The sequence below is a fragment of the Callospermophilus lateralis genome, chromosome 1 (assembly GCF_048772815.1).
Source record: "Callospermophilus lateralis isolate mCalLat2 chromosome 1, mCalLat2.hap1, whole genome shotgun sequence".
NCBI classification, from domain to species: domain Eukaryota; kingdom Metazoa; phylum Chordata; class Mammalia; order Rodentia; family Sciuridae; genus Callospermophilus; species Callospermophilus lateralis.
In genome coordinates, this window is record NC_135305.1 from 223,652,566 (window position 1) to 223,680,063 (window position 27,498).

Here is a 27,498-nt window from a genome sequence, read left to right on the forward strand (position 1 = left end):
GTTTGGTCTCCAACAAAGACAGTCACTCTGGTACAGACCCAGCCCTGCACGTGACCCACAGCAGGACTGGCTTCTTGTCCAGGCTCTGCTGTCTGAACGGCCACCACCTGTGCTCTTTCCCATGAGTCCAGACATCCACTTCAGCCCCTGGTCTGGACCCTCAAAGGGGCCCCAAAAGGAGCCTTAGGCTCAGTGTTGGTAACCACGCAACATGCTTGGTGGCCAGCTGCTCAAGTGGCATGATTCCCGATGGCTCCAACGCCCCTAGTCCGGAAGGCAGGTGGTGAGGAGCCACCACAGGCTGCCGCACATAAGCCGCATGCTTTCTCCCAGACTTGCAGGCCCTGCCTGCGCACAGCACCAACACACCTGGGGGCATGTGCGCACGGGGCCAGCCACACATGGGTGCAGAGCAAAGGAGCTGCAGATGGCTAAAGGCAGCCATGAAGCCACCCCAAGAAAGGAGAGTGCTCTCCGCCAGCCTTGTGCAGCTGCGGTGCATGTGCCCACCGCCTCTGCCTGCGGCAGCCTGCCCTTCCCAGGGAGGGGCAGTTGGAGCCTGTCTACTCCCCCAGCTGCAGGTGGTGTGACCCGAGAAATGGCGCAGCAGGGATCACAGTGGCCTGTGTCCATCTGTTGTCAGAGGCAATGTGCCTGTGTGAGTGCCCTGGGGGTGGGGGTGGGTATGTGGGGGCAGCACCTTCATCCTTCCAGGATCTCTGAGCTCAGCTGGAATTCGGGGCAGAGCTGTGGCCAGAGGCCCCAGGCAAGTAAAGCTGGCCTGGCTCTCCCCCAATGTAGCCCCATCTTATGCTATCAGAAGGAACCCATGGCTTCCTTGGTGTGCCTCCCTGTGAGCCTGCCCTCCGGTGTTCAGGAGCGGAGGGTGGGCTGTTGGGAATCGCTGGACCTGACGCTGGCTCCATGGACACGAGGCCAGAAGCCCTCTGAATGGCTCCTGCCGGGCAAGAACTGTTCTTGGATGAGAAATGTCAGGGAACTTTAATCATCCTGTCAAATAGCTCTGAGACCCTGCCCGGGGGCTGGTGCTACACACAAACCCATTCCCCTTCCCTTCCCCCAACCCTGGCCCAGCCTGGGCTCTCTGGGGTTGGGGGACCCGAGGCAGCAGCAAGCCTGCGTCAGAGGCACCATGAGACAGTCCAGCTGAGTCCTTTGCCCCACTGCAGCTGGGGGCGAGGTGGTGGCCCTCAGTGCTGGGTCAGACACTCGGAGGCATTTTCCAAGGTCAGGTTGGCCAGGTGCTGTGGTTCCAGGCACGTGAAGCTTGGTGATATCAGGCTGCAGGGAACAAACGGCCTCAGCCTTCCTCCCCTGCCCCCGGCCTCCCTCCCTCCCTGGGTGGCCAGCTGGGAAACTTGGTCCTGGTGCGTGGATGAGGCCTGCCTGTTCAGAGTGCCAGATGGGGTGTCCTTAAGTGGGGCTCTCTGTTGAGGTGCACCCCTCTCCCCAGTGGCTGCCTGCTTCATGCCACCTCCCTCCCCAGTCACTCACAAGGCTGGAGTGGTTCTGCACGTCCCAGGCGAGGAGATGAAGGAAGTCATTTGTTCATGAAATGACCACTTGGGTGGTAGCAGAGCAGGTCCGGCATATCCCAGGTGCAGAGAGAGCCCTTCCCATGGTACACATCTGCCCCCAGCCCAGAGGAGCCCACTGTGCCCATTCCCCCTAAAAGTCCAGGGCAGCCTTACCTCATGTTGGTGTCCTGTCTGAAAGACATGGCAGGGCTCTCATTAGACCCCCGCTCTGGGGCTAAAGCTGTGCCCATGGCCCTCAGGCCTGCACGGGGGCTCTGACCACAGCTCTGCCCCGAACTCCAGCTGAGCTCAGAGGCCCTGGAAGGATGAAGGTGCTGCCCCCACATACTCACCCCCAGGGCACTCGCACAGGCCTACTGCCTCTGACAACACAGAGTTGGGTTTGAGGAGGGACTTACTTGTGCCAATTATTTCTACAACGACAGCCGGTTTGAAGTCAGGGGATTAAGTGTCCTTGAACGGTGTCCCCTCCCTGAGCCCAGAGACCCCTGACTCACATGTAACTGAGAAGACCACGCACGGCTGTCTCCCACTGTGCTGATGACCTGCGGGGACATGGGCCTTGGAGGTGGCATGCCCCCAAGCCCCAGGCCCCAGGCCCCGCCCTGCCCTGGTGACGAGCCCAGGATCCCAGGGATAGAAGGGCCCTTGGCTCAGGGAGGGGCTGGCTCCCGAGCCCTACTCGCAGTTGTAGCCAAAGCAGATGACATGTGAGTCTGTACAGTTATTGCAGGAGATGGTCTCATACTGGAAGATGCCTGCAACACAGGAGACGGCAGCAGGCTCCCCTGGGTCTCCCAGCCTGAGCCACCATCCTGCTCCACTCAGCCAGGACCCAGGCTTGCTTACCACAGTGACGCTGACAATCAATGCGGCCTGTGGGAGAAGAGGACAGCATGTGCTAACCAGGCCCAGCGTGCCCAGAGGCTCAGGGCTCATCCCTGGCCACCTGGAGCACAGGCACACCTGGGTTTCAGGAATGTATGTCTGGGGGGGGGGGTTGTCCCCTCCAAGGAACTAGTTCAGGAGGTGCCAGGGCATCTACCCATCAAGCACTCTCAGTGACCCTGAGGTGAGAGGCCCATTGTGACAGCTGTCCAACTTCCCCTCTGCCCCAGGCCAGCTGCCTGCTTTGAATCCTGGTCTCCAGCAGCGCTCAGCCCTGGAGAAGCCCGGGCAGCATGCCCACGGCTGAACCCTCCTCTATACTCACTTTCAATGATTGCGTTCTGGATGAGGTGCACCTGGTCCCGGAAGATGCTTCGCAGCTCATTGGGGAAATACCCTGATGGGGCAGGCAGAGAAGGGAGGTCAGGCTCAGGCGGTGGGTGCGGTGGGCTGGCCTTGCCCGTTTCCTGCCCCTTACCCGGGAAGTACATCTTCCCCTGGTACAGCTGATCCATCCTCTGGTACACGGCTTCCGCCACTTGGTTCAGCTTATCCCGGGCTGCGGACGAGAGGAGGAGGCAGGTGAGCGGCCCGGCCCGGGGATCCCTCCTAGCCGACCCCACGCTGGGCTCCGCGCTCACTGATCTCCGCCGGGATGGCCAAATGCAGTTCCCTCATCGTGTCTTCGCTCCAGTCCGTGAGCAGAGCCCCAGAAACGGGGATGTCGCCCACCCACCAGGACTTGAGGTTTACGTGGTGGCGATAGAAGGAGAACTTCTCCGAGAAGTTGTCGTGGCAGTGCAGGCAGCCGCGGGCCAGCGCCGCGGTCATGCCCAGGTACAACAGCAGGGCCATGGCCCGCCCCGCCCGCCGCCGGCCAACCGACGGCGCTCCCACGCCACGCCCTTCTGCAGTGCACCAACCAACGGCGCCCCCGTGCCACGCCCTCCCTCCGCGCACCAACCAACGGCGCAAACCCGCCCCCAGAGAAGCCCCGCCCCCGCGAAAGGCCCCGCCCCCGGCCTCAACTGGCAAAGTCTGGCACCTGTCCCTTCTCAGGCCCCGCCTACGAAACGCCACTCACAGAGAAGGCTCCACCCCCGTGTTGGGGCCCCCACACAGACAGGATCTCACGCATGCGCCAACCCCGGAAGCCAGCTCTTGGCCTGGCCTTGGCTGAGGCCCCGCCCCGGTTACAACTATCGCCTAAGCTCCTCCCACAGGCCTCCAACCAGGCTCCAGCCAATGGTGGTTGCTAGGCAACAGGAACGCGGTCCGGCCCGCCCGGCGGTCGGTCAGTACCCGCGCCTCCTTTCCGGGGCCGTGACGCAGCACCTCCATCCGGGGCCGGGCCAGTAGGGGAAGTAGGTCCGGCTCCGCGGGTGCGGCCGGGGCGGGGCCTTCGATGAGTCCCTCCGCCGCGTGTCCCTGCGCGGTCGGCGGTCAGGCTGTGGCGGCCAGAGACTGAGGGGAGGCGGGAGCTGGAAGTGCCGGGCGGACGTGAGGCGACCAGGTGGGTCCTGACGGCTGAAATCGGGCGGCGGGAGCCGGATGTTGGGGGGGCGAAGGCGGGCGGCGGGATCCCGGTCCTGGCAGCTGAAATCGGGCGGCGGGAGCCGGATGCTGGAGGGGCGAAGGCGGGCGGCGGGATCCGGGTCCTGGCGGCTGAAATCGGGCGGCGGGAGCCAGATGCTGGAGGGGCGAAGGCGGGCGGCGGGATCCCGGTCCTGGCGGCTGAAATCGGGCGGCGGGAGCCGGTGCTGGAGGGGCGAAGGCGGGCGGCGGGCGGCAGCGCGGCGGGCGCCGGATCATGCCGTAGCTGCCAGCCGCTCTCCTCCCGCTGGACTGACTGCCCCAGCGGTTTAGCGGCCGCCCCTGACCTGCGCTCTGGGGCTTGAATTTGTTCTAAGTGTCCACGGTCTTTATAAAAAGGCCTGGAAGCCGGTTTGGTGGCCACGCCTGTCATCCCAGCCCCTGGACAGGCTGAAGGCAGAGGATCCCAAGTTCGTGTCCAGCCTCGGCAACTCAGTGAGACTGTCTCAAAATAAAGAGAGAAGCCGGGCGCGAGGGTGCACCTCGGAACCGCAGCGGCTCGGGAGGCTGAGGCCGGAGGATGGCGAGGTCAAAGCCAGCCTCAGCATCAGCGAGGCGCTGAGCAGCTCAGTGAGACCCTGTCTCTAAATAAAATACTAAACAGGGCAGGGGTGTGGCTCAGTGGTGGAGTGCCCCGAGTTCAATCCCAGGACCAAAAATAAACAAATAATTTAAAAAATGAAAAATGAAAATAAGAAGGGAAAGGGCGTTCTGGGGGTGTGGCTCAGTGGTAGAACCTTTGCTCAATCCCAGCCCACACTCAAGGTTGGGGACAGTATCCTGGCCAGCTCTCGCCTTCCTTCCTGGGGCATTTCTAGAAACACTAATGAGGCCTCCCTGAAGTCCCGGCTGTCCCTCAGCGACGGCCAAGGACAGTCCCTGTTGGCCTGTGAGATGAGAAGCCTCCCCTTCCGCTCCGGGGTCTCAGGGGCTCATTCCCTTCCTTCTCACAGCAGCTTTGCTCGTTTCCTGTCCCGGGACGGAGCCCAGGGGCACTGTACCACTGAGCTCATCCCCAGACCTTTTATTTATTTATTTATTTTTAATGTGACTTTGAAATGGTCTCACTGAGTGGCCTGGGCTGGCCTGGACCTCGGGATCCTCCAGCCTCGGCCTCCTGAGGAGCTGGGGCGACAGCCCGGGCCACTTGCCTGTTCACGGCCTTCCCCTTAGGGTGGGGGACGCAGAGGCGCCTTGGTGGGTTGTTTGGTGTTGTTCAAGTTCAGGAGGTGGCAGCGGGCAGGAGAGCCCTGGCCTGGGCCGACGAGCAGCCATCAGAGGCCCAGGGAGAACTCTGGGGACAGGCTGTGACCCCCGTCTGGACTTTGTTCTTAGAATCCACTCATCACGTTGTCTGAGTGGAAACAAAGCAGAAGTCCAGTATTTCCTGTCCCCTACCCTGTGTCCCCTTCCCCCCCCCCCCAGGGCTACATGGAGGGAGTGTCCTCCTCAGGGCAGGCCTGTTGCATGGCCTTTGTATTCTATCTTGTTTCATCTTGGGGGTTGGAGCCGGGGCCCTCCAGCCTTTATGACAGTCCCACTTGGAGTCAGGGCCTCTCTTGGTTGCTGAGTCTGACTCTGAACTCGGTCTTCCTGCCTCAGCCTGAGTCACTGGTTGCAGGTGTGCCACCACCCAGCTAGCTACCGCTCTGTCATTTCACTTTCTTCCTATTTTGCGGTGTGTGTGGTGCTGGGCATTGAGGCAGAGACGCGCCAGGCCAGGGGAGCTGCGTTGGTCATCCCTGGTTCCTGGCCTTGGGCCGGGGCCCTTCAGTGCGGCTCAGGCGGGTCTCGAGTTCCTGGCTCCGGGGAGCCCTTCCCCGCGCCCCCGGCAGCTGGTCCCCAGCACGTGTGCTGCTCCCTGGGGCCATGGCGTTAAGTATGGCACATCCCCTCGTCCCCTGTCCCCACAGATGCTCCCCGACTCCCCACACTAGAGCGGTGCATTTGTCACAGCGGTGGTCGGGGGACTGCTGGTGTCACAGTGTCCTCAGGCAGCCTGCCCACCCAGCGTGGGCACACTCCCCAGTGTGCCGAGGGCTTCTCCTGGGCACTGCTGCAGCCTCTGCAGAGCCTGGGGCCCCTCGCTGCCTGCAGCGCAGGGCTGCGCCCCCTGGCCTGGCCCCCTCAGCTGTCCCCTGGGGGGTGCTGCTCACCGGGCGCTTGGGGAGCTCCGGCCCTGCTTGGCCCCTCCCTGCTGACAGCAGCCTCAGGGGCTGTGTTACTTTGCTCTCTCAGAAGCAAAAGTGGCCTTGCAGGGCCTGGGCCTCCAATCCCAGCCGCCACAAGGCCGCGGCAGAGGGGCTGAGTTCAGAACAGCCTCAGCGCCTTCATGAATCCCTAAGCAATTTAAGGAGACCCTGTCTTACATGTAAATAGGGCTGGGGTGTGGCTCAGTGCCCAGAGCCCCTGGAATGCACCTGTCTGTGTGACATCCCCGCCCAGGCCCCACCTTCCCTGGAAAGCCCCCTGCTCTTCTGTCAGGACAGGCTTGTCCCTGCTCCTTATCAGATGGCCCGGGAGTCCCCTGTGGCCTAGGGCCGGGGTTTACCCAGGGAAGTTCTAGGCACCCCACACACACCCTGCACCCCACCCCCACACCCCCCCCACCCCACACCCCCATACCCCACACCCCCCCACACACCCCCACACACCCTGCACCCCACCCCCACACACACCCCACACCCCACACACCCCCATACCCCACACCCCCCCACACACCCCCACACACCCCACACACCCCACACTCCCACACACACCCTACACCCCACACACCCCCATACCCCACACCCCCCCACACACCCACACACCCACACACACCCCACACACCCCACATACCCCACACCCCCACACACACCCTACACCCACACACCCCACACACCCCACACACCCACACACACCCTACACCCACACACCCCCACACCCCCAAACCCCCACAACAACCCACACCCCACACACCCCCACACACCCCACACCCCCACACACCCCCATACCCCACACACCCCACACACCCCCCACACCCCCCACACACACCCTACACCCACACACCCCCACACCCCACACCCCCCACACACCCCCATACCCCACACCCCCCACACACCCCACACCCCCACACACCCCACACCCCCACACACACCCTACACCCACACACCCCCACACCCCCAAACCCCCACAACACCCCACACCCCACACACCCCACACCCACACACAGACCCTACACCTCACACACCCCCACACCCCACACACCCTACACACACCCCACACGCCCACACACATCCTACACCCACACCCCCCCACACACCCCACACCCCCCCACACACCCCACACACCCCACACCCCAATACCCCACACCCCCCCACACACCCCACACCCCCACACACACCCTACACCCACACACCCCCACACCCCCAAACCCCCACAACACCCCACACCCAACACACCCCACACCCCCACACAGACCCTACACCCCACACACCCCCACACCCCACACACCCTACACACACCCCACACGCCCACACACATCCTACACCCACACCCCCCCACACACCCCACACCCCCACACACACCCCACACACCCCACACCCCAATACCCCACACCCCCCCACACACCCCACACCCCCACACACACCCTACACCCACACACCCCCACACCCCCAAACCCCCACAACACCCCACACACCCCACACCCCCACACACACCCTACACCACACACCCCACACCCCCAAACCCCCACAGCACCACACACCCCACACACCCCACACCCCCACACACACCCTACACCCCACACACCCTACACACACCCCACACGCCCACACACACCCTACACCCACACTCCCCCACACCCCACCACCCACACACCCTACACCCCACACACCCTACACACACCCCACACGCCCACACACACCCTACACCCACACACCCTACACCCCACCACCCACACACCCCTAACACCACCATACCCTACACCCCCCACACCCCCCCACACACCCCACACACACCCTACACCCCACACACCCCCACACCCCACACACCCTACATACACCCTACACCCCACCACCCACACCCCCCAATACCCCCATACCCCACACCCCCCCACACACCCCACACCCTACACACACACCCCACACCCCCATACCCCCACACACACCCCACACCCCACACCCCCCACACCCCCACACACACCCTACACCCCACACCCCCACACACCCCCACACCCCACACACCCTACACCCCACCACCCACACCTCCCAACACCCCCATACCGCACACCCCCACACACACCCTCACATCCCTACACCCCACACCCCTCACACCCCACACCCCCCCACACCCCCCACACCCCCATACGCACACCCCACACACACCCTACACCCCCACACACCACACACCCCACACACACCCTCACATCCCTACACCCCACACCCCCCACACCCCCCCACACCCCCCACACCCCCATACGCACACCCCACACACACCCTACACCCCCCACACACCACACACCCCACACACCCCACACCCCACACACACCCTCACATCCCTACACCCCACACCCCTCACACCCCACACCCCCCCACACCCCCCACACCCCCATACGCACACCCCACACACACCCTACACCCCCACACACCACACACCCCCCACACACCCTCACATCCCTACACCCCACACCCCTCACACCCCACACACCACACACCTCACACACCCCACACCCCACACACACCCTCACATCCCTACACCCCACACCTCTCACACCCCACACCCCCCCCACACCCCCCACACCCCCATACGCACACCCCACACACACCCTACACCCCCACACACCACACACCCCACACACACCCTCACATCCCTACACCCCACACCCCTCACACCCCACACCCCCCCACACACCCCACACCCCTCACACCCCACACACACCCTCACATCCCTACACCCCACACACCTCACACCCCACACACCCCCCACACCCCCATACGCACACCCCACACACACCCTACACCCCCACACACCACACACCCCACACACACCCTCACATCCCTACACCCCACACCCCCACCACACCCCCCACACCCCCACCACACCCCACACACACCCTACACCCCCACACCCCACACACCCCACACCCCTCACACCCCACACCCCACACACACCCCACACCCCTCACACCCCACACACACCCTCACATCCCTACACCCCACACCCCTCACACCCCACACCCCCACCACACCCCACACACCCCCATACCGCACACCCCCACACACACTCTCACATCCCTACACCCCACACCCCTCACACCCCACACACCCCACACCCCACACACACCCTCACATCCCTACACCCCACACCCCTCACACCCCACACCCCCACCACACCCCCCACACCCCCATACCGCACACCCCCACACACACCCTCACATCCCTACACCCCACACCCCTCACACCCCACACCCCACACCCCCACCCACACCCCCCACACCCCCACACCCCACACACCCTACACACACCCCACACCCCCATACCGCACACCCCCACACACACCCTCACATCCCTACACCCCACACCTCTCACACCCCACACCCCCCCCACACCCCCCACACCCCCATACGCACACCCCACACACACCCTACACCCCCACACACCACACACCCCACACCCCTCACACCCCACACACCCCACACCCCTCACACCCCACACCCCCACCACACCCCACACACCCCCACACCCCACACACCCTACACACACCCCACACCCCCATACCGCACACCCCCACACACACCTTCACATCCCTACACCCCACACCCCTCACACCCCACACCCCCACCACACCCCCCACACCCACACACCCCACACACCCTACACACACCCCACACCCCCATACCGCACACCCCCACACACACCCTCACATCCCTACACCCCTCACACCCCACACACCACACACCCCACACCCCTCACACCCCACACCCCCACCACACCCCACACCCCCACTTCAGGGGGTCCTTCTCCTGGGGCGTTCTGGAGTTCCAGAGCCTTAACCAGAAAAGGCCGTGGACTTCAGGAATGGATTCTGGGCAGGAGTCCTTCCCAGGTCCAGTTCAGACCCCAGGCCTCTGCTCCTGGGCCACTGCTGCCTCTCCCTGTTCCCTTTCCCTCCCGTAGCGTAGCGGGGCTGGGCTTGGGGCTGGGCTTGGGGCTGGGCTTGGTGCTGGCCACGCGTCCAGCCCCTTTTCTCCCTGTTCTCTTGCTGTCTTCCATGGCACTGGGGCAGAGCTTGGGCCGGCCCGTTGGTTTTGTGGTTTTTGGTTTTTGGTTTTCGAGGTGCCGGGGATTGAACCCAGGGCCCTCTGCCACCGGAGCTGTGTGCCCAGCCATTGCACTCCATTTTGAAGGGCAGGGCAGACGGCCACTGTGCTCACACAAGTGTCGGGGGGCACAGTGTTTCTGGCCCTGAGCTCACACCAGGCGGAGCTGGAATAAAGGGAGGGGCCACACAGGGGTCCTGCCCACTGCGGGAGAAGGCGGAGTGAGCTGGGGTGTCCTGGTGGGGACAGGGCCCAAGGGCCCTTGAAGTCCAGGCAGTGAGTCACCCCTGCCTGGGCCGGGGGTTCTAGTTTCAGGAGCATCCAGGCAGGGGCTGCCCAGGCCTGGGCCCCAGGGAAGTGGGCAGGGCGGGGCGGGCGGGCCTTGAGGAGCTCTGGGGGTGCCTCCTGCAGCAGAGAGTGGGCTGCTCCCCTCATACAGAGGGTCCCACCTAAGTCGGTGCTGCTGTCGGGGACTCCTGACCACGTCTGGGACGTGTGGTTGTCAAAACTGGGGCAGCTCCTGGCTGGAATTGGGGGACCAAGGGTATTGTGCGCACCCTGCAGTGCCCTGGGTGCCCACCACAGCATGAGCCCACCCCACGTCCACAGTGCCAAGGGGCCTGGCCGGGGAGAAAGTGGGCCAGATGTGGATCTAAGGGTCCAGGCTGAACCCAGACCTCAGACCTTGTCTGCCCCCGAGAGCGGCGCTGCCTGGTCAGGGGCCCACCTGTGGTGCAGCTGCTCGGGAGGGTGCGCGGAAGGTGAGTCGGAGGCAGGAAGACCTCATCTCAGAGAAACACCCAAAGGCTGGATGAGGGCGGTGGTGACGCACCATGAAAATAGCACCAAGAAAGAGTGGCAGTGCCTCCTTCCTGACCTGCAGCGTGGCAGGAGTCCTGCCCTGCAGGGGACGGCCAGCCTCCTGGGGTCTCCTCTGGCTCCCGACCTGTGTTAGGTGAGTTCATTAATATAAATAGGCACTTTTAATTAACCACTGTTATGTTAAATAATGAGTTATTAATAAGTAAAGGCCAAGGCTGGGCAGTGGTCAGTGGAAGGGCGCTCGCCGCACATGTGAGGCCCTGGGTTCCACCCTCAGCCCCACGTAAAAGTAGATAACATAAAAGCATGCTGTCCATCGATAAGTATTAAACACTGAAAAAAAGTTAAGAGCTAAGCCCAGCAGGGTGGTGCAGGCCTGCCATCCCAGCTACTTGGAGACTGAGGCAGGAGAATCTCAAGTTCGAGGCCAGTCTGGGCGACTCAGACCTGTCTCAAAATAAAAGGCTGAGGGTGATAGAGCACCCCCAGATTCGACCCCTAAAACTGCAGTTAAGAAAAAGACAGCAAAAGGTCTCGGGTGCAGCCACCCAAAAGTAAGAATCAAGACCCTCCCAGGGGCACCTCCTGCTGCACCAGAGCCTGGGTTCAGGTCCCTGAAGCCAAAGAGCAGTAAAGCTGGAGTCCCCAGAGGTCCCTGAGCAGCAGTAAGAGTGTCCCCGCTGCGCTTGCCCCTGGACTCCCTGGTGCGGGAGACTCCTCCCTGCCCAGCCCTCCATCACGGTGACCAGATGGGAGGCACTGTCCCGGGCCAAAGACACAGGGATCCTGCTGCCCCTCAGGCCAGACCAGCAGCGCTGGTGGCCCAGGAACTGCCTGCTGGAGAGGGAGACGCAAAGCCGTGTGTCCAGGCCTGGCCTCGGTGCTCACAGGGGGGGCTCCCTGGGCGCCAGGGTGACATGCTGGGGCTGTGGGGTCCAGCAGTGCCCTGGCCTGCCCCCGCTCCACACTGGGGCCCTCCATTGTGGCAGCACAGATGTCCCAGACATGGCAGAGCTGCCCGAGGAGGTCTGTGGTTGTGGGGAACAAGTGAGCGGTAGCCTCCGATCGGCAGCCCTCAGGCTGAGTCGAGGCCGGCCCTGGCCCTCCCATGAGCCGGGCACTGAGGGCATTGGCAGCTCCCTGGACAGATGGTCTTATGGAGCATGCACCCTCCTTGGCCCCTGAGGTGCATCATGGTGGGACTCAGCTCCATGGGGTGTGGGACGACCAAGCAGGGTCCCCAGCTCGCTTCCTGTGCTGGTAGGGCCGGAGGAGTGAGGCCAGTCCAGCCACACACAGCCACAGGCCCTTCCTGCTCTCCAGCGCCCGGGGCTCTAGCCATCCCTGGCTGTGCTGCTTTCTGAGTCTCTTCTCCCCGCGGGGACACCAGCCACTTCCTCCAGTCGGAGGTCACCTTAACTTGTCCAGGCCCATGACGGCTGCAGAGGCCTGCTGGGGAGTTGGGCCCGACCATAGCTCCCAGTTTAGGGCTGAGCAAGCCTTTCACAGACCTGGATGCGGCCCGCAGTGGGGGCTGGGATGGCTGCTGTGGGACGGTCCCTCTGGGGACGCGGGTGCTCTGCAATGGGGTGGTGGCCGTAACTACACTACTCGATGATGGTGTGGAAGGGTTGGATTTTCCACACAGTGTGTGCCTGCGGCTGGGGTGGAGCTCCGTGGCAAAGCATCCACCTTGCATCGCAAAGCCCTGGGTTCGACCCCCAGTTCCAAAAAAAGACAAAAAAAAAAGAGGGCTGGGGATGTGGCTCAAGTGGTAGCGCGCTTGCCTGGCATGCGTGCGGCTCGGGTTCGATCCTCAGCACCACATACAAACAAAGATGTTGTGTCTGCCGAAAACTAAAAAATAAATATTAAAATTCTCTCTCTCTTCCTCTCTCTCACACTCTCTCTTTAAAAAAAAAAAAAAAAGAAAATCAGCAAAAAAAATTCATTTATCTCTATTTTAAGCCAAAAGAAAAGATTATCCAGAGGGTTGAGTGCGCCCCCAGGACGCACCCCCGACGGGAGCTGCTTCATTTGTTTTCTCTTTTTCTTGTTTTGCAGTGCTGGGGTAGAACCCAGGCCTGGAGCGTGCCAGCCAAGGGGCTGTGGGGTCCACTGAGCCCAGACCCAGGACTAAGGTAGACTGGAAGGCAGCACTGGGGGCTACCTTTGTTCACAGGGCAGAGTCGAGGCTTCAAACATCATCTGCCAAATAGTAGGGTTGCCAGGCCAGAGGCCAGTGTTGCACACTGATCAAGAAAATACAGAACAAACCTCTGAACTTGGGCCTCACCCCCCACAGTGGTGGCAGGATGTGGAAACCACCGGAAGGAAATGGGCAACTGTGGGCCACACCTCAGCCGGGAGGGGTCACAGCAGTTAGTTGGCTTAGAGGAACTATGTTATATTTTGGTTTTATTAAGACAGGAAAAAGGTTGTGTGTTTGAGGCAGAGGAATTTGTCATCTTACCTTTCATTCTTCTAGAAGCTTCCAAAGGTCATTGCTGTCTCATCCGTTGGTGGGAAAACGAGGAAAATCCAGAGACATCGCCACCCAATTCTGAGAAGTGTTGGAAGCACACTGGAAGGTAGAGAAAAGGATCCGGAAGCAGTGACCGGCCCTGGGGAGCGGGAGGAGCCGTCAGCACGCCCGGCCTGTGGCCTTCCTAGAGCGGCACCCCCTGGGTCGTGGAATGGGTGTCCCTGATAGGACGCGGTGGCCTTGACCGGCGTCTGCCCAGGGGTTTGCAGGACGACATTTTACCCCAAAGATGCTGCTGTCCCAGGCTCTGAGGAGGCGGAAGCCAGCCTTCCACCCCCCAGCTTCTAGAACAGTCCTGGCGGGCTCAGGTGGACGGACGTGAGGGCTGGGGAGGGGGCAGGCCTCTGGAGGGGGTCTGGCCTGAGAAGAAACGCAGGGTGGCTCGCCTTCCCTGACCCCAGCCCCAGTCCAGGGACGTCTCCTCTGAAGCTGCCAGTCAGCCCAGAGCCTGGTCAGTATGCGGCCACATCACGGCTATGAAGGCCCTGGAAGGCCATCCGGGGCTCCGTGGTGGGCCCTGCTCCTGCACGTGCTCTGGGCTCCTCCCGCCCTGTCCAGGTGACAGTGTTGGAAGGAACCCCAGTGCTGTTCTGGACACGCCCTGAACAGGCGCCGGCAGCCAGGCCGAGTGTCTTTGTGCTGTGGCTTCTGTCAGCCTTGGGGACTGTGTGCCTGGTGAATGAGGAACTTAGGGGTGAGCAGGGCCCAGGGGCGCAGTGAGGCCGGCGCTCTTCCTGGGCAGGCGTCTGGAGGTCAGGGTGAGACCTGTGAGCAAGCCTCTGCTGGAGCCCTGGTGGCCACGGGCTCTGGGATTACTGGGGGCCCAGGAGCTTCCTTGCCCTGCTGCCCTGGAGGGGTCTCCTCCTCGGGTGGCAGGGAGCAGCGGGGGCAGTGGTGGTGGAGCTGAGGGCCTGAGGGCCCTGCCTCCTCAGCCCACCTGAGTACGTCCTGGGTGGCCACGCCACCAGGAGAGACACCAGACACCAAGGCCCAGGTGGCCTGCCAGGTCAGCCCTGCCAGGCAGAGAAGAGCAGGCAAGGGGCCCGTTCCCACCCGGGGAGCCGGCGAGGAGCCCAGGGCCTGGAGGAGGCTGCTGGGCTGGCGCAGCATCTTTGCCTGCACGGCCGCCTCCTGCTCTAGGCTGCCCACCTGCGCATGTGCTTAGGGTGCTGGTGGGTCTGCCTCCTTCTGACCTGGGCTCACTCTGGTGACGCTGCCGGGCGACTCTGGGTCACGTCTGGGGACACTGGTGGAGGCCAGGGATGCTGCTCAACACCGACAGAGCCCAGGACGCCCAGCGGGGGAGGGGAGTGCTGGGGGAGGCCAGTTTACCTGTGTGTAAATGGACGTGCGTTTCTCCCAGGAAGACGCGAAGTGAGGCTGGGGATAGAGAGGGCAGGGGATAGCGAGGCCGGCCTCGCACGCACAAGGCCCTGGGCCCAACCCCCAGCACCACAAAAGCAGTGTGAGGTGTGACGCCCTGGTCAGGTCAGTCCAGGTGGCAGGGAGCCTGAGGCGAGGCCCAGGCTCTGCAGGCGGGGTCCTCCCTGCCCTGGTACCACCGGGGAGCCACGTCCCCATGCATGTCCCCTGTGTCGGTGGTCAGCCTGTACCTCGTTCAGTGCACTTGTGGCTGTGCTGAGCCCAGGAGGAGCTGTAGCAGAGGCCGGCGCCCGGTGACGGCCTTGCTGAGGCTGTGGCTGAGTGTGTGCACCTTGCTGTGTAAAGTGTGCAAGTCAGCAATTTAATGCAGCCTCAGAGTTGGGTTCCAGAACATTCTATCCCACCAGAAGCAAGCCCCGCCCCTCCCACCCCTGCACCTGTGGTCCATGTCCCTTCTCTGGGACTCCTGTCCTGGAGTCTCCTATCACGGGACACACACTGTGACCTTGCATGTCTGGCTCCAGAACCGGGACCTCAGGTTCATCCATGCTGCCGCTGTGCCACCGCGTTCCTGCCCTGGCCGAGGATGCTCTGGGTGGATGACATGTCACGTCTGTCCTCAGTCTCTTGGTGGATGCCTGGCTCCTCCCAGCTATGTGGCCTGGGTGCGTGAGCAGGATGTGCACGGCTTTGTGTAGCAGGCTCTTCAACCTCTGTCCCCAGCACTGCAGTTGTTGTTCACGTGGGTCCTGCTACCCTCTTGCCATGGTGGCTGCACCATGTCCCAGTGCAGCTGGCTGGGGGCCGATTTCCCCACGCCCTGCCACACTTGTGCTCTCTGGTTACACTCACCCTGACACCCGCCGTCCTACCAAGAGTGCAGCTGGCTCATCCCCTTTCCTGGGCCTGAGGCTGCAGCCAGCCTTCCCTCCCGGGGTTGCTCAGCCCCTGCTGTCCCACGTCCACCTCCCTGCACCCACAGTCCCAAAGGGGACCAGAGGGCCAGCACCTGGGCTGCGTTTGCCTGGGACCTGGGTGATGCAGCTGTGACCACATGGTGACTCTGCCCTGCTTCAAGTGGTGGCCGCTTGTCTCTGGGTTTCCTGTTGACACCAGAAGTCACCGGCTCTGGCTGAAAATGGCATGCTCTTCCCCGCAGCTGTGGCTGGGAGCTGACGCAGGCCTCGCTGGGCCAGACCCAGGGCCACCTCCAGGCTCTCCGACCCGGGCCCTCCTGCGTCCTCTCGTGAGGACCCTGTGGTGATGCTGGGCCTGGACAGTCCTAAACCATGCCCCGACTCACAGTTCTGACCTCTGTGACTTCCCCCGACTGTTGGGTGAGGGTCCTTGCTCTACGCTGTCGGCAGGGCCGCTGGCTCTCTGTGTGCGCCGGGCATGGAGCAGCCTTCCAGCAGATGTGACGAGGACACCCACTGAGCCATGCCCCAGCCCTTTTCATGTTTTATTTCGGGACATAATCTTCCGGCCTTGGCCTCCCCGGAGCTGGGATGAGGTGGCAGCGGTGCCGCTCCTTGAGGTTTCTGTGTTTAGATGTGTAAGGTCCCCAGTTCATGTCCGCCTGGAGCCTCGCAGTGGAACACTATTTGGAAGTGCCATCTTTGAAGATGTGACCTAGTTGGGTTGAGATCACCCTGGAGTGGCGTGACTCCCGTCCAGTGACTGCAGCGGGAGCTTACTGACGACATCCAGGGGTCCAGGTCCGGGTGGGCGGGGCCGGCTCCCTCTGAGGCCCAGGCAGGGTCGTCCAGGCCCTCCACAGCACATGGTCCTCGGTGTCCTGGGCTGTGGCCTTCTTCCCATGGCGTCCCCACTGTGTCCTCTTACAAGGACACTGACTGTCAGATCCCACTGCTGCACACTCAGGGCCACCCAGGGGAACTGGGCTCCATGAAGTAACACACAGAGACAGAGATGCTTTTTTCTTTGGGTCCTGTGACTGTTCCTCTGACCTTAGGGGTCTGTGGAGAGAGAGAGAGAGAGAGAGAGAGAGAGAGAGAGAGAGCACGTGCTGAACTCTTTTATTGAGGACAAGCCATTCAGACGAGGCCACGGGCAGGTTACAGAGGAGCAGGTGAGCGCAGCTCAGTCCCCAAGGGTGACACCTACACCCGGAGACCTGCCCAAGTCACCACGAAATGTAGGGATTGGTCAGAGCCTCGTGCTTCAGGACTGGAAGGCGTGGTCATTCAGAGCCCTTCCCACAACTGACCACTGGATTCAGGACCACCCAGTTGGCTCAGGGTCACCTCCTCCCAGGATTCAGCTTTCTCCCATCCTCAGTGACCCTTTGTCAGAACCTGTGCACACCTGTGACCTCAGCAGCTTAGCAAGACCCCGTCTCCCAAGAAGATAGAACGGGGGCTGGTCGCAGCTCCGTGGGAGAGACTGGCCACATGGCAGACTGAACTGGTGGAGGAATTTGTCATCTACAACTAACACTGTTTTTAAAACAAAAATAAGAAAAATAAAAAGAGCTGGGGTGTGGCTCAGAGATGAAGCTCCTCTGGATTTAGTCCCTTGTACCAAAAATAAAAGATCACCAGTGACATTCGGGGGTCCCGTGTGGTCGCTCCTACGATGGCCACCACCGGAGACCTCAGCTTGTCCTCACAGGCAGCCTCTGGGCACGGTGGGTCTGGCCCTCCGGTCCCAGCAAGGATCCAGCTACCCCGGGCACCACAGGCCTTGCCTCTCAGTGTCCCCTCCCCTGGGGTGGCCCCGCTGTGCCACGTAGCCACGGGGCCACCTGTCCCTGAGTAGCAGGCCCTGGTTGGTGCAGCTGCGTCACGCTCCGTGCCACCACGCAGATGGCAGGAGCAGCCGTGGCCCCACATCCTGAGCCCTCTGTCCCCTGTTTCAGATCCAGAGGAGGAGCCGTGGGCTTAGTGGCCTCCCTGGGCCTCTGTCGGCCTGCCTCGCGGACTGTCCGCCTGTCCTGGGCAGCGTCCCCAGACGGTGGTTCTGCCACCATGTCCAGCCCCTTCCTGAAGCAAGTCTTCAACAAGGACAAGACCTTCCGGCCCAAGCGCAAGTTTGAGCCAGGCACCCAGCGCTTCGAGCTGCACAAGAGGGCCCAGGCGTCGCTGAATGCGGGGCTGGACCTGCGGCTGGCCGTGCAGCTGCCCCCAGGCGAGGAGCTCAACGACTGGGTGGCCGTGCACGTGGTGGACTTCTTCAACCGCATCAACCTCATCTACGGCACCATCAGCGACGGCTGCACGGAGCAGTCCTGCCCCGTCATGTCCGGGGGGCCCAAGTATGAGTACCGCTGGCAGGACGAGCAGCGGTTCCGCAGGCCCACGGCGCTGTCCGCCCCCAGGTACATGGACCTGCTGATGGACTGGGTGGAGGTGCAGATCAACAACGAGGACGTCTTCCCCACCCATGTCGGTGAGTCCTGGCCGCCAGGGCCCGGCACGGGGCCAGGCAGGCAGAGGGCCGGTGCCAGCTCCGCCCTGGGCTGACCGGGCTGCGCGCCGCATCCTGCTCCCCGGGGTCTGTGGAGTTCGCAGAGCTGTACAGCTCCACCTCTCTGGTCTGGGCACAGCGTGGCCTCGAGTTCACCCAGCCCTGGGCTGACCGGGCTGTGCGCTGCATCCTGCTCCCCGGGGTCTGTGGAGTTCGCAGAGCTGTACAGCTCCACCTCTCTGGTCTGGGCACAGCGTGGCCTTCGAGTTCACCCAGCCCTGGGCTGACCGGGCTGTGCGCTGCATCCTGCTCCCCGGGGTCTGTGGAGTTCGCAGAGCTGTACAGCTCCACCTCTCTGGTCTGGGCACAGCGTGGCCTCGAGTTCACCCAGCCCTGGGCTGACCGGGCTGCGCGCCGCATCCTGCTCCCCGGGGTCTGTGGAGTTCGCAGAGCTGTACAGCTCCACCTCTCTGGTCTGGGCACAGCGTGGCCTCGAGTTCACCCAGCCCTGGGCTGACCGGGCTGTGCGCTGCATCCTGCTCCCCGGGGTCTGTGGAGTTCGCAGAGCTGTACAGCTCCACCTCTCTGGTCTGGGCACAGCGTGGCCTCGAGTTCACCCAGCCCTGGGCTGACCGGGCTGCGCGCCGCATCCTGCTCCCCGGGGTCTGTGGAGTTCGCAGAGCTGTACAGCTCCACCTCTCTGGTCTGGGCACAGCGTGGCCTCGAGTTCACCCAGCCCTGGGCTGACCGGGCTGTGCGCTGCATCCTGCTCCCCGGGGTCTGTGGAGTTCGCAGAGCTGTGCAGCTCCACCTCTCTGGCCTGGGCACAGCGTGGCCTCGAGTTCACCCAGCCCTGGGCTGGCCCTGGGGATACGTGGGTCACATGTCCCACAAGAGCAGGGAGGGAGGTGCCCCTGGTGGTGGGGCTCTGCTGGCCTGTGGGAGGCCCTGGTTCATCCAGCACCCAAAAGAGCCCTGGAGAGAGCGGCCCTGGGGGCCGTGACAGTCGGGGACCTGAGAGAGACCTGCAGGGACCAGCAAGGACAGGGTCGGCTGCTGCAGGAGAGGCGCTGTGGCCTCAGCCTCCCGGGGCGACCCAGCAGGTGGGGTTGTGCAGTGGGCGGGGCAGGGTCCACAGTGTCCTCCAGCCTGCCTGGGCTGGCCACTGCTTGATCCCCGCTTCGCTCTGCCTCTGCGCCCCACCAGGTGAGGGACGGCTCTCCTCCCTCCTGTCGGAGCCTCTGCAGCCATGTGCACCTGAAAGGAGCCGGCACGGCCTCCTGAGCCCCAGCCCAGCCTCCTCCTGGCGGGTGGAGGCATCCCTCCTGCCTGGCCCTTCTGTGCCCGCCATCCCCGCTCCCCAGCGGGCCCTCTCAGTGGGCCCCCCCAGCCTGCCAGAGGCCACTGCCCACCACCAAGCTCCTCTCTGCTCCCCAAGGGGAAGACCTGCCCTCGTGGCTCCCGCCCCAGGGCTTCTCACCAGAAACGAGGCTCGGACAGCGGGTTCAGAAGTGGCTGCAGAGGCGCCCGGGGTCCAGGGGCCACGGCAACTCCACCACGCGGGGGTCTCGCCACACACTTGTGCGTCCTCTCGCCGCTCTGGGCGCAGAGGTCGGGCCTGCCGGGGTAGACCCAGGGGCTGTGGCGGCCTCCCGCGGCCCAGGGAGCGTCCTCGTCCCCTCCTCCAGCTCCAGAGCCAGCAGCACAGTGTCTTCCAGGCCCTCGGACCCCAACTCCCTGCCTCCTCTGCGGAGGACCCTGTGGTGACCCTCGGTGACTCCAGTCACCCTCAGAGCCCCTTTTCCCACAGAGGCCAGGTACACAAACTGAGAATTCTGACAGGGACATCTGCAGAAGGCACAGTGCTGTCCACCTGCCGTCGCTCTTCAGCTGGTGGGTGTGTGTTTTGCCAGGTGTGAAGGCCACACCCATGACCCTCGAGCTGGGGAGACTGAAGCAGGAGGCCAAGGCAGGAAGGTGGCAGTGCAAAGCCAGCCTGGGCCACTTAGTGAGCCCTGAGTGATGCGGGAGACCCTGGCTCCCAATCAAGTAAACGGGGCTTGGGGTGCGGCCAGTGGGCGCCCCCGGTCAGCTCCCAGCACGGCCGTGGACGTGCGGGCTGGACGCTGTGGCGCTCCGCAGCTGGCCGTGTTGTCTGTCTCCCTGGCCACGGCAATGCTCAGTGGCCCTGCTGGGATGAGTGGCCCCAGGCTGACCTGTGTCCAGGCCAGGGCGCCTGTCTCACCTCTGCGTCCTGTGGTCTGGGTTCGGGCGGTTCATGGACAGAGTCCTCTGGGACGAGGGGAGGGCGCCGTGGTGGGCAGCAGTGGGGGCTTCCGAGGGGGCTTCCTGGGGTCAGAGGCAGCCCCGGTGAGGCCACCGGGTGGGGCCAGCCAGGCTCAGGCCACTGCCCTCGTTCTGGGGAAAGGGGCTCCTTCCTGGGCACAGCCCAGGTGCCTCCCCAGCGGCCTCCACTCTTAGCTGCGGGCAACAATGTCCTGGTGCCCAGGAGGCAGGCTGTGGGGCCCGGGGCGGGTCTCGGCTGCCCTGCGCCTCGCGAGTCCAGGCCGGGTGGCTCCAGTGGAAGGGACCCTCGGCCTGCAGCGTCCTCGCCCTGTCCCCCACCTGCCAGGCACGCCGTTCCCCAAGAGCTTCCTGCAGGCGGCGCGGAAGATCCTGTCGCGCCTGTTCCGCGTCTTCGTGCACGTGTACATCCACCACTTCGACCGCATCGCGCAGATGGGCTCCGAGGCCCACGTCAACACCTGCTACAAGCACTTCTACTACTTCGTCACCGAGTTCGGCCTCATCGACACCAAGGAGCTGGAGCCGCTGGTGAGAGGCCACGGGCTGCGGGGGCCGTGCAGAGGGGCCTGGGCTCGGCCTCGGAAGGCTCTGGGCAGCCTGTGCCCACAGCCCTGGCCAAGAGGCTCAGAAGCCACCAGCCAATGCCACCACCACAGGCCAGAGGGAGGCGTGAGGGTCCAGCCCTGTGCCGGCTCGGCCCCGCCCCGCTCTCCGGCTTGTGGAGGCTGAGGGCTGTGTGCTGCCCAGGCTGGACCAACCTGGGTCAGGAGAGTGATGTCCCTTCTTTAGTTTGGGGCCCCAACCCATGATGTGGTGACAGGGACCAGTTCCAGCAGGAAGGCCTTGAAGGGGGGTCACAGGCTGTGGTGCTGCTGGGCTTCTGGGGACGGGGGCCCCGTTCCCTGCCAGACAGCCCGCCAAAAAGCAGAGGGCCCACACTGGGGGCCGCCGCACCGTCCCTGCTCTGGGTTCATTCTGCCACAGAGTGCCTTCTGGCGGGCACCCAGGGTGGGACGCCCACAGGTCCAGGTCAGGCCCGGAGCTGGACCCTGCAGCTCCTGTCAGCGTCGGTCCCACAGCCCCGCGCCCGCCCGGTGCCAGCCCCGCCCTCCTGCTGCCTGGCTGCGGGCCAGCGGGGCTCGAGCTTTGCCTGGGCGCGCTCTGGGACTCCTGTGCCCACCGTCCAGGGTGCCGGGGTCCTCCTGTGCCTCTGATCTCATCCTCGCCAGCTGGCTGCCTGCTCTGCCCTGCGCTTGGCCTGTCCTCGTGGGTGTCTGCGGGTCTGACGTCCTGTCTCTCTCCACAGAAAGACATGACCGCACGGATGTGCCGCTAAGAGCCCGGGCCACCGCCAGCCTCCAGGGCCTGCAGGAGGACTTCTTTGAGTCCATGGTGTCTGTCCCCGCAGCTGAGCATCCTGAGGGCTTTGCACCTCACGGGGGCTGGCCAGGACAGCCTGGACACGTCCTCTTCCCTGGCCTCAGTCTCCTCCTCTGTCAAGAGGAGGCTGAACCTGGACTCCAGGATTTTGTTTCTTAGCAACCGGGAAAACCCACTGTGTTTGTGGACCTCGTCCTCCTGCCAGGTGGCAGGGCCGCCCGCTGCCGCCCACCTCCTGGCCCTTCTCAGAACTGCCCCCAGCCCCGCCCTGCCCTACCGTGGCCTTCAGGCTAGTCCTGGCCAGGAGGGAGGCCGGCCCCATCTCAGCCTCTCCCGGCCTCAGAGCCAGGGCTCTGCACTGTGCCCACGGAGCCCCCAGCCCTTTCCCAGAGGGGATGACTGGGCCAGGCTGGCCCTGTGTGGGGCTTCCTGTGCCCACACACCTGCCCGCGCCCGGCCGAGTGTCCTGGTGCTGCGGGGCCCAGCCTGAGTGCTACAGGTCTCGGGGTCCTGCCCCTCAAGGTCTTTTGGGAGGGGCACCAGGGGTTGAACCCGGGGGCGTCACCCGAGCAGTCACCCTGAGCCGCCCCCGGCCCGCTTTGTGTGGAGACAGGGTCTTACGGGGTCTCCCAGGCTGGCCTTCGCCATCTCCTGCCTCAGCCTCGTGAGTCACCAAGGTGACGGGCGTGGCCACTACCTGGCTTAAGATGTTCTTAAAGGTGTTTTTCCAACTAGTAACTAGTGACCCCAGGATGTCCCTTCCACTGCCACCAGCACAGGAGTAGCCCCTCCTGGATGTCTCCACTGACTGCCCGGGGGCAGGAAGTGGCCTTTTTTCAGGTGCCTGAGAACTTTCTAGAGAAACCCTTTGTGCCGCCCCCACAGGGCCACAGGACCAAACCCAGGGACACCCCGTTTCCCTTGGAGGCTGTGCTGGGGCATGACCAAAGGACACCTCACCTGGCCCAGCTCCGCCCCCAGCCACACCCCCCTGCCCTTGGCCTCCGTGGCCCTTACCTGCTGACCCAGCGCGGCCCCAGCCACAGGGGCTCTGTCCTCCCGAGTCTGGGAGGCGCTCAGCTGAGCAGTGCTGCTGACACTGTCCTGCCTGACCCCAGAGCTCAGGGAGCCACAGGACGTGTCCCCAAGCCCTGGGAGGCCACTGTGCCAGCAGCCCACGCACCAGGAGGTCCCTGAGCCCCATGGCACTGCCCTCGCCCCACCCTGCTCTGAGACCACCCTCCCACCTGGGCGCGGGGGACACGGGCACCCTGGCTGCTGGGCGCTGCCGTTTCCCAGCAGAGGAGGGTCTGGGGGACAGCAGCCGTGGGCATCTTGTCCCCAAATAAACAGATGCATGGGGCACTCGAGTCTCATGGACCATCCGGGCAGCGGAGGAGGGGCGGCTGGAAGGCCCTGCGGGCACTGGGCTGTCCCCCACTCACCTGCCTACTGGGCGAGGCAGAAGCCCGGCCAGGTCCCACAGGGGCGGACGGCTGGGCTGGCGTTGTGGTCTGCACCGACCAGCCCTGTGGCCTGAGAACCGGGGCCTGTGCATGCAAGGCAAGCCCTCTACCAAACCCCAGCCCTCGGGCCCTTTCCCTTCTTTCTCGGGGCTGGGACTGGAACCAGGGCTTTGCACATGCTGGGCAGGCACCCTACCACTGAGCCCACCCCAGCCCCTTTATTTTATTTTGAGACAGGGTCTCATTGAGTTGCCCAGGCTGTCCTGGCTCATGCAGCTCTCCTGCCTCGGCCTCCTAAGGTGCCCTGAAACTGTCACATGTAAAAAAATGTGGGGCTGGGTGCTGTGGCACACCCCTGTCATCCCAGCAGCTCGGGAGGCTGAGGCAGGAGGATCAGAGTTCAAAGCCAGCCTCAGTAAAGCCAGGCACTAAGCACCCCAGTGAGACCCTGTCTCTAAATAAAATACAAAATAGGGTTGGGGATGGGGCTCAGTGGGCAAGGGCCCCTAAGTTCAATCCCTGGTACCAAAAAAAAAAAAAAAATGTGGGGAGGGGGTGACGGTCTTGGAGCCCTGTCAGTGTGCAGTGTCTGCAGTGGCCCGTGCTGCTGGCCTGGTGGACAGGAAGAGGCCACAGTGAGGCCCTGGGGCTGGGCTGCCGCTTCCTGGATACCTGGTCCTCAGCACTGCCCAGTGAGAGGAGACTGTCACTGGGGGGGCTCCTGCCCTGAAGGCCACACCCTTGTGCCACTCCAATGCGTCCTCAGGCAGCGGGGCTGGGAGCAGGGGGCAGCCCATGTAGGCAGAGGACCAGGGCCTCTGTTCCTTCCTGGCTCCACCACACCTGGGCCTCCGCTTGGTCAAACCAGAGAGAGGGCACGGGACCAGATGGGTCTCCGATGTGACCTAGTGATGCCACATGCTTAGCCACAGCCACCCCATCCCTGCATGGGACCAGGCAGGCCCTACCCACGTGGCTGGACCCTGCGGGCGTCTCTGGGCCTCTCTGGGGCCCCTGGTAGGAGGTGGGGTGCACCTCGGAGCCTGTGCACACGGCCGGCTCCAGCCTGGGCCTCACCCCAGCCTTCTTAGTGTCCCTGGGGGAGTCTCCAGAGCAGGCCCCAGGGCTGTGGGCAGGGCAGGTCCTTCTGGGTGGCGTCCTGGGCCCTGAGGGTGCAGGGCAACAGTCCCTGCCTCCACCCCTCCAGGCCAGGAGCTACCCAGTTGTGACAGCCAAACATGTCCCAAGAGGTGGCCCAGGGTCCCCTGGGGGCAGAATCACTCCCATTTGAGAGCCTCTGGATCAGGGGTCACCACAGTAAATTGCCCAGCGTCCACTGGCTGAGCAGCTCTGTTCCTAGACAGGACAGGATGCCACGCCTGCCTGCCTGGGCAGCATTGCTGAGCGCCCTCCACCAGGCTGGCCACTCCCCTGACTCTCTGCCCCTCCTGAACCCTGTCCTGCCCCCGGTGCCCTGGGTCTGCCCCACAGCCCTGCTGGGTGGCAGCTCCTGCCGGCTGTGTCCTCCGCCCCTTCCTGATGCTCTGCCCTGGAGGTCAGCAGTGCCTTCTTCAGGTCCAGTCCTGGCCGGCAGAGGGCAGGCTGCCTGATGACTGCCTGGGTCGCTGGGGGGCCCTGTGCCTGCACGGTTCTGGCTGCACACCTGGGCCCAGGTGCGGCTCACAGACCTGACGCCCACGCCCCGCAGGCGCAGTCTAGGGTTCTCAGTGCACTGACTGTGGACGCTGCACAGCCACGGCCTCCACCCAGCTCCCGGACAGTCCACCACCCCAAAGGAAGCCGTGACCCATGAGTCTGTCCCCAGCCCTGCACCGCGAGTCCACGTCCCGTCTGTGCACCCTCCTCTTGCTGGATCACACACTGTGGCTCTCACTAAGCACAAGGTCCTCAGGTCCCTCGGCGCTGCCGCTGCCACTGCGCTCCTGCTGGTCACGGGACAACGTTCCAGCACAAGGGTGGGCGTGCTGCGGTGCCCTCCCCCGCTGGCTGGGCACCCCCATGTGTCCAGCTCCGCTGCTCTGCGCTGCCCTTCATTCTGTACTTCTGCTCACCTCCTGGGCCACCGCCCTCCTCCCAAGCCGGTTAGTGAGGTTAGTGAGTGGAAGACAGGAGCAGCTGCCAGCTGCCGCCCCTCCCCAGGGAAAGCAGCAGGGGTGGCCTCACCCCCAGGCCACTGGCTCTGTCACTCTGCTGCTCAGCCTCTGGAGACCAGCCCTGTCCTCCCGGGAGAGGATGCTGTCAGCCCGCACCACCCCCAGCCCCTCGGCCCGGGCCCCCCAGTGCTGATTCACCAGCTGCTGGAAACTTCTCTGGCCATGCTCTGCTGCTGCCCTGGTCTTGACCTCAGCATGTGACCGGCACGAGGCTGGCGGAGGCCCCACCGCCAGGTCCCTGGAGGGCCATGATGCGGGGAGCTGCCAGGGTCTGCACAGTGGCCTGCAGTGGCACAGCCCTCTGCATCCGCCCAGGCTACACCTGTCCCCTGGGCTGGCCAGGCCATCTGCCGAGACTCCTGGGAACACAATCTGGCCAGCGCATCATCCACCCAGTGTCCTCCTCAGCCCCTGCTGCCCACAGGTTCTGAGAAGCCAGCCTTCTGGTCACTTGTCCACCAGGTGGAGGCTGTGTTGGTCTCTGAGGCTGTGACCAAGCGAGGGTGACAGCACAGGGTGTCCTCTGGGGGACTCCAGAGCCCCTGCAGTCGCCCTCCGCACAGTGCTCCTCTCCACCGAGCTCTGACCTCCTGTCCCTGGGCATCGGACTCCAGGGACCTCCGGGTGGGCCCTGCAGCATGTCCTTCTGTCCGGCTCCCCAGGTCCCCTGGCCACCCACACTGTGCTGTGTGGAGCTCTTTTTTTTTTCTTTCCTTTTCCCCCTGTGCTGGGGGTTGAACCCAGGGTGCTCTGCTACTGAGCTGCATCCCCAAAACTCTTTAAATTTTATTTTATTTTCAGACAAGGGCTTGATAAGTTGCCAAGGTGACTGGAATTTGTAATCCTCCTATCTCAGCCTCCCCAGTGGCTGGGTTGATAGGTGTGGCCACCACACCCAGCTTGTCTTACTCATTTTCATGGCTGAATAATACTCCATTGTATGGAAGGACCACTTTTAAATTATTAATTGATGAACAGTTATGTGGCTTCCACTTTTAGGTAATTGTGAATAATGATGTTATGTACACAGTTGTATAAATATAGGTGTAGCTTTCCTATTTTAAAAAATAATCTAAGGGCTGGGGATGTGGCTCAAGCGGTAGCGCGCTCGCCTGGCATGCGTGCGGCCCGGGTTCGATCCTCAGCACCACATACAAACAAAGATGTTGTGTCCGCCGAAAACTAAAAAATAAATATTAAAATTCTCTCTATCTATCTCTTTAAAATAATAATAATAATAATTTAAAAAGCTGGGCACCGTGGTGCATGCTAGTAATCCCAGTGGCTTGGGAGGCTGAGGCAGGAGGATCATGAGTTCAAAGCCTGCCTCAGCAAAAGTGAGGCCCTAAGCAATTCAGTGAGACCCTGTCTCTAAATAAAATACAAAATAGGGCTGGGGATGGGGCTCAATGGTCGAGTGTCCCTGAATTCGATCCCTGGTACCTCCCCTAAAAAAATAGTTAAAGGAAATAAGGAAGGCCAGCAGGGAGGAGAGAAGGGAAGATTCACTGTTGCTAGCTGCAGCCTGAGAAGTAGGGAGACAGAATCCTGTCACTCAAAACCCAATGCTGGATGGGGCGGGGATCGTGGCTCAGCAGTGGAGCGCTTGCCTAGCATGGGCGGGACCTGGGTTCCATCCTCAGCACCACATAAA

The 27,498-nt window shown here is 63.2% G+C and overlaps 2 protein-coding genes across 6 annotated transcripts; one reads left to right on the plus strand and one right to left on the minus strand.

Moving 5' to 3' along the window:
• Positions 1-983: 983 nt before the first annotated feature.
• Positions 984-3,320, minus strand: Izumo4 (IZUMO family member 4). 2 transcript variants are annotated; one of them, XM_076852329.2, is made up of 10 exons: positions 3,089-3,320; positions 2,926-3,006; positions 2,773-2,844; positions 2,409-2,435; positions 2,242-2,317; positions 2,057-2,104; positions 1,958-1,972; positions 1,713-1,730; positions 1,516-1,530; positions 984-1,302 (listed from the first exon to the last, which is right to left on the minus strand). In XM_076852329.2, the coding sequence occupies exons 1-10, from the start codon at positions 3,300-3,302 to the stop codon at positions 1,212-1,214; spliced, it is 657 nt and encodes a 218-aa protein (XP_076708444.1). In that variant the 5' UTR covers positions 3,303-3,320; the 3' UTR covers positions 984-1,211. The 2 variants fall into 2 exon arrangements, with proteins under 2 accessions (XP_076708444.1, XP_076708436.1); XM_076852321.2 differs by having other exon boundaries at positions 1,516-1,569; positions 3,089-3,302.
• A 471-nt stretch (positions 3,321-3,791) lies between these two features.
• On the plus strand, positions 3,792-27,498 carry Mob3a (MOB kinase activator 3A). 4 transcript variants are annotated; one of them, XM_076852282.2, is made up of 6 exons: positions 3,792-3,960; positions 13,225-13,301; positions 13,649-13,751; positions 17,970-18,499; positions 21,150-21,352; positions 22,131-27,498. In XM_076852282.2, the coding sequence occupies exons 4-6, from the start codon at positions 18,079-18,081 to the stop codon at positions 22,158-22,160; spliced, it is 654 nt and encodes a 217-aa protein (XP_076708397.1). In that variant the 5' UTR covers positions 3,792-3,960; positions 13,225-13,301; positions 13,649-13,751; positions 17,970-18,078; the 3' UTR covers positions 22,161-27,498. The 4 variants fall into 4 exon arrangements, with proteins under 4 accessions (XP_076708397.1, XP_076708405.1, XP_076708414.1 ...); XM_076852290.2 differs by having other exon boundaries at positions 13,652-13,751; XM_076852299.2 differs by lacking the exon at positions 13,225-13,301.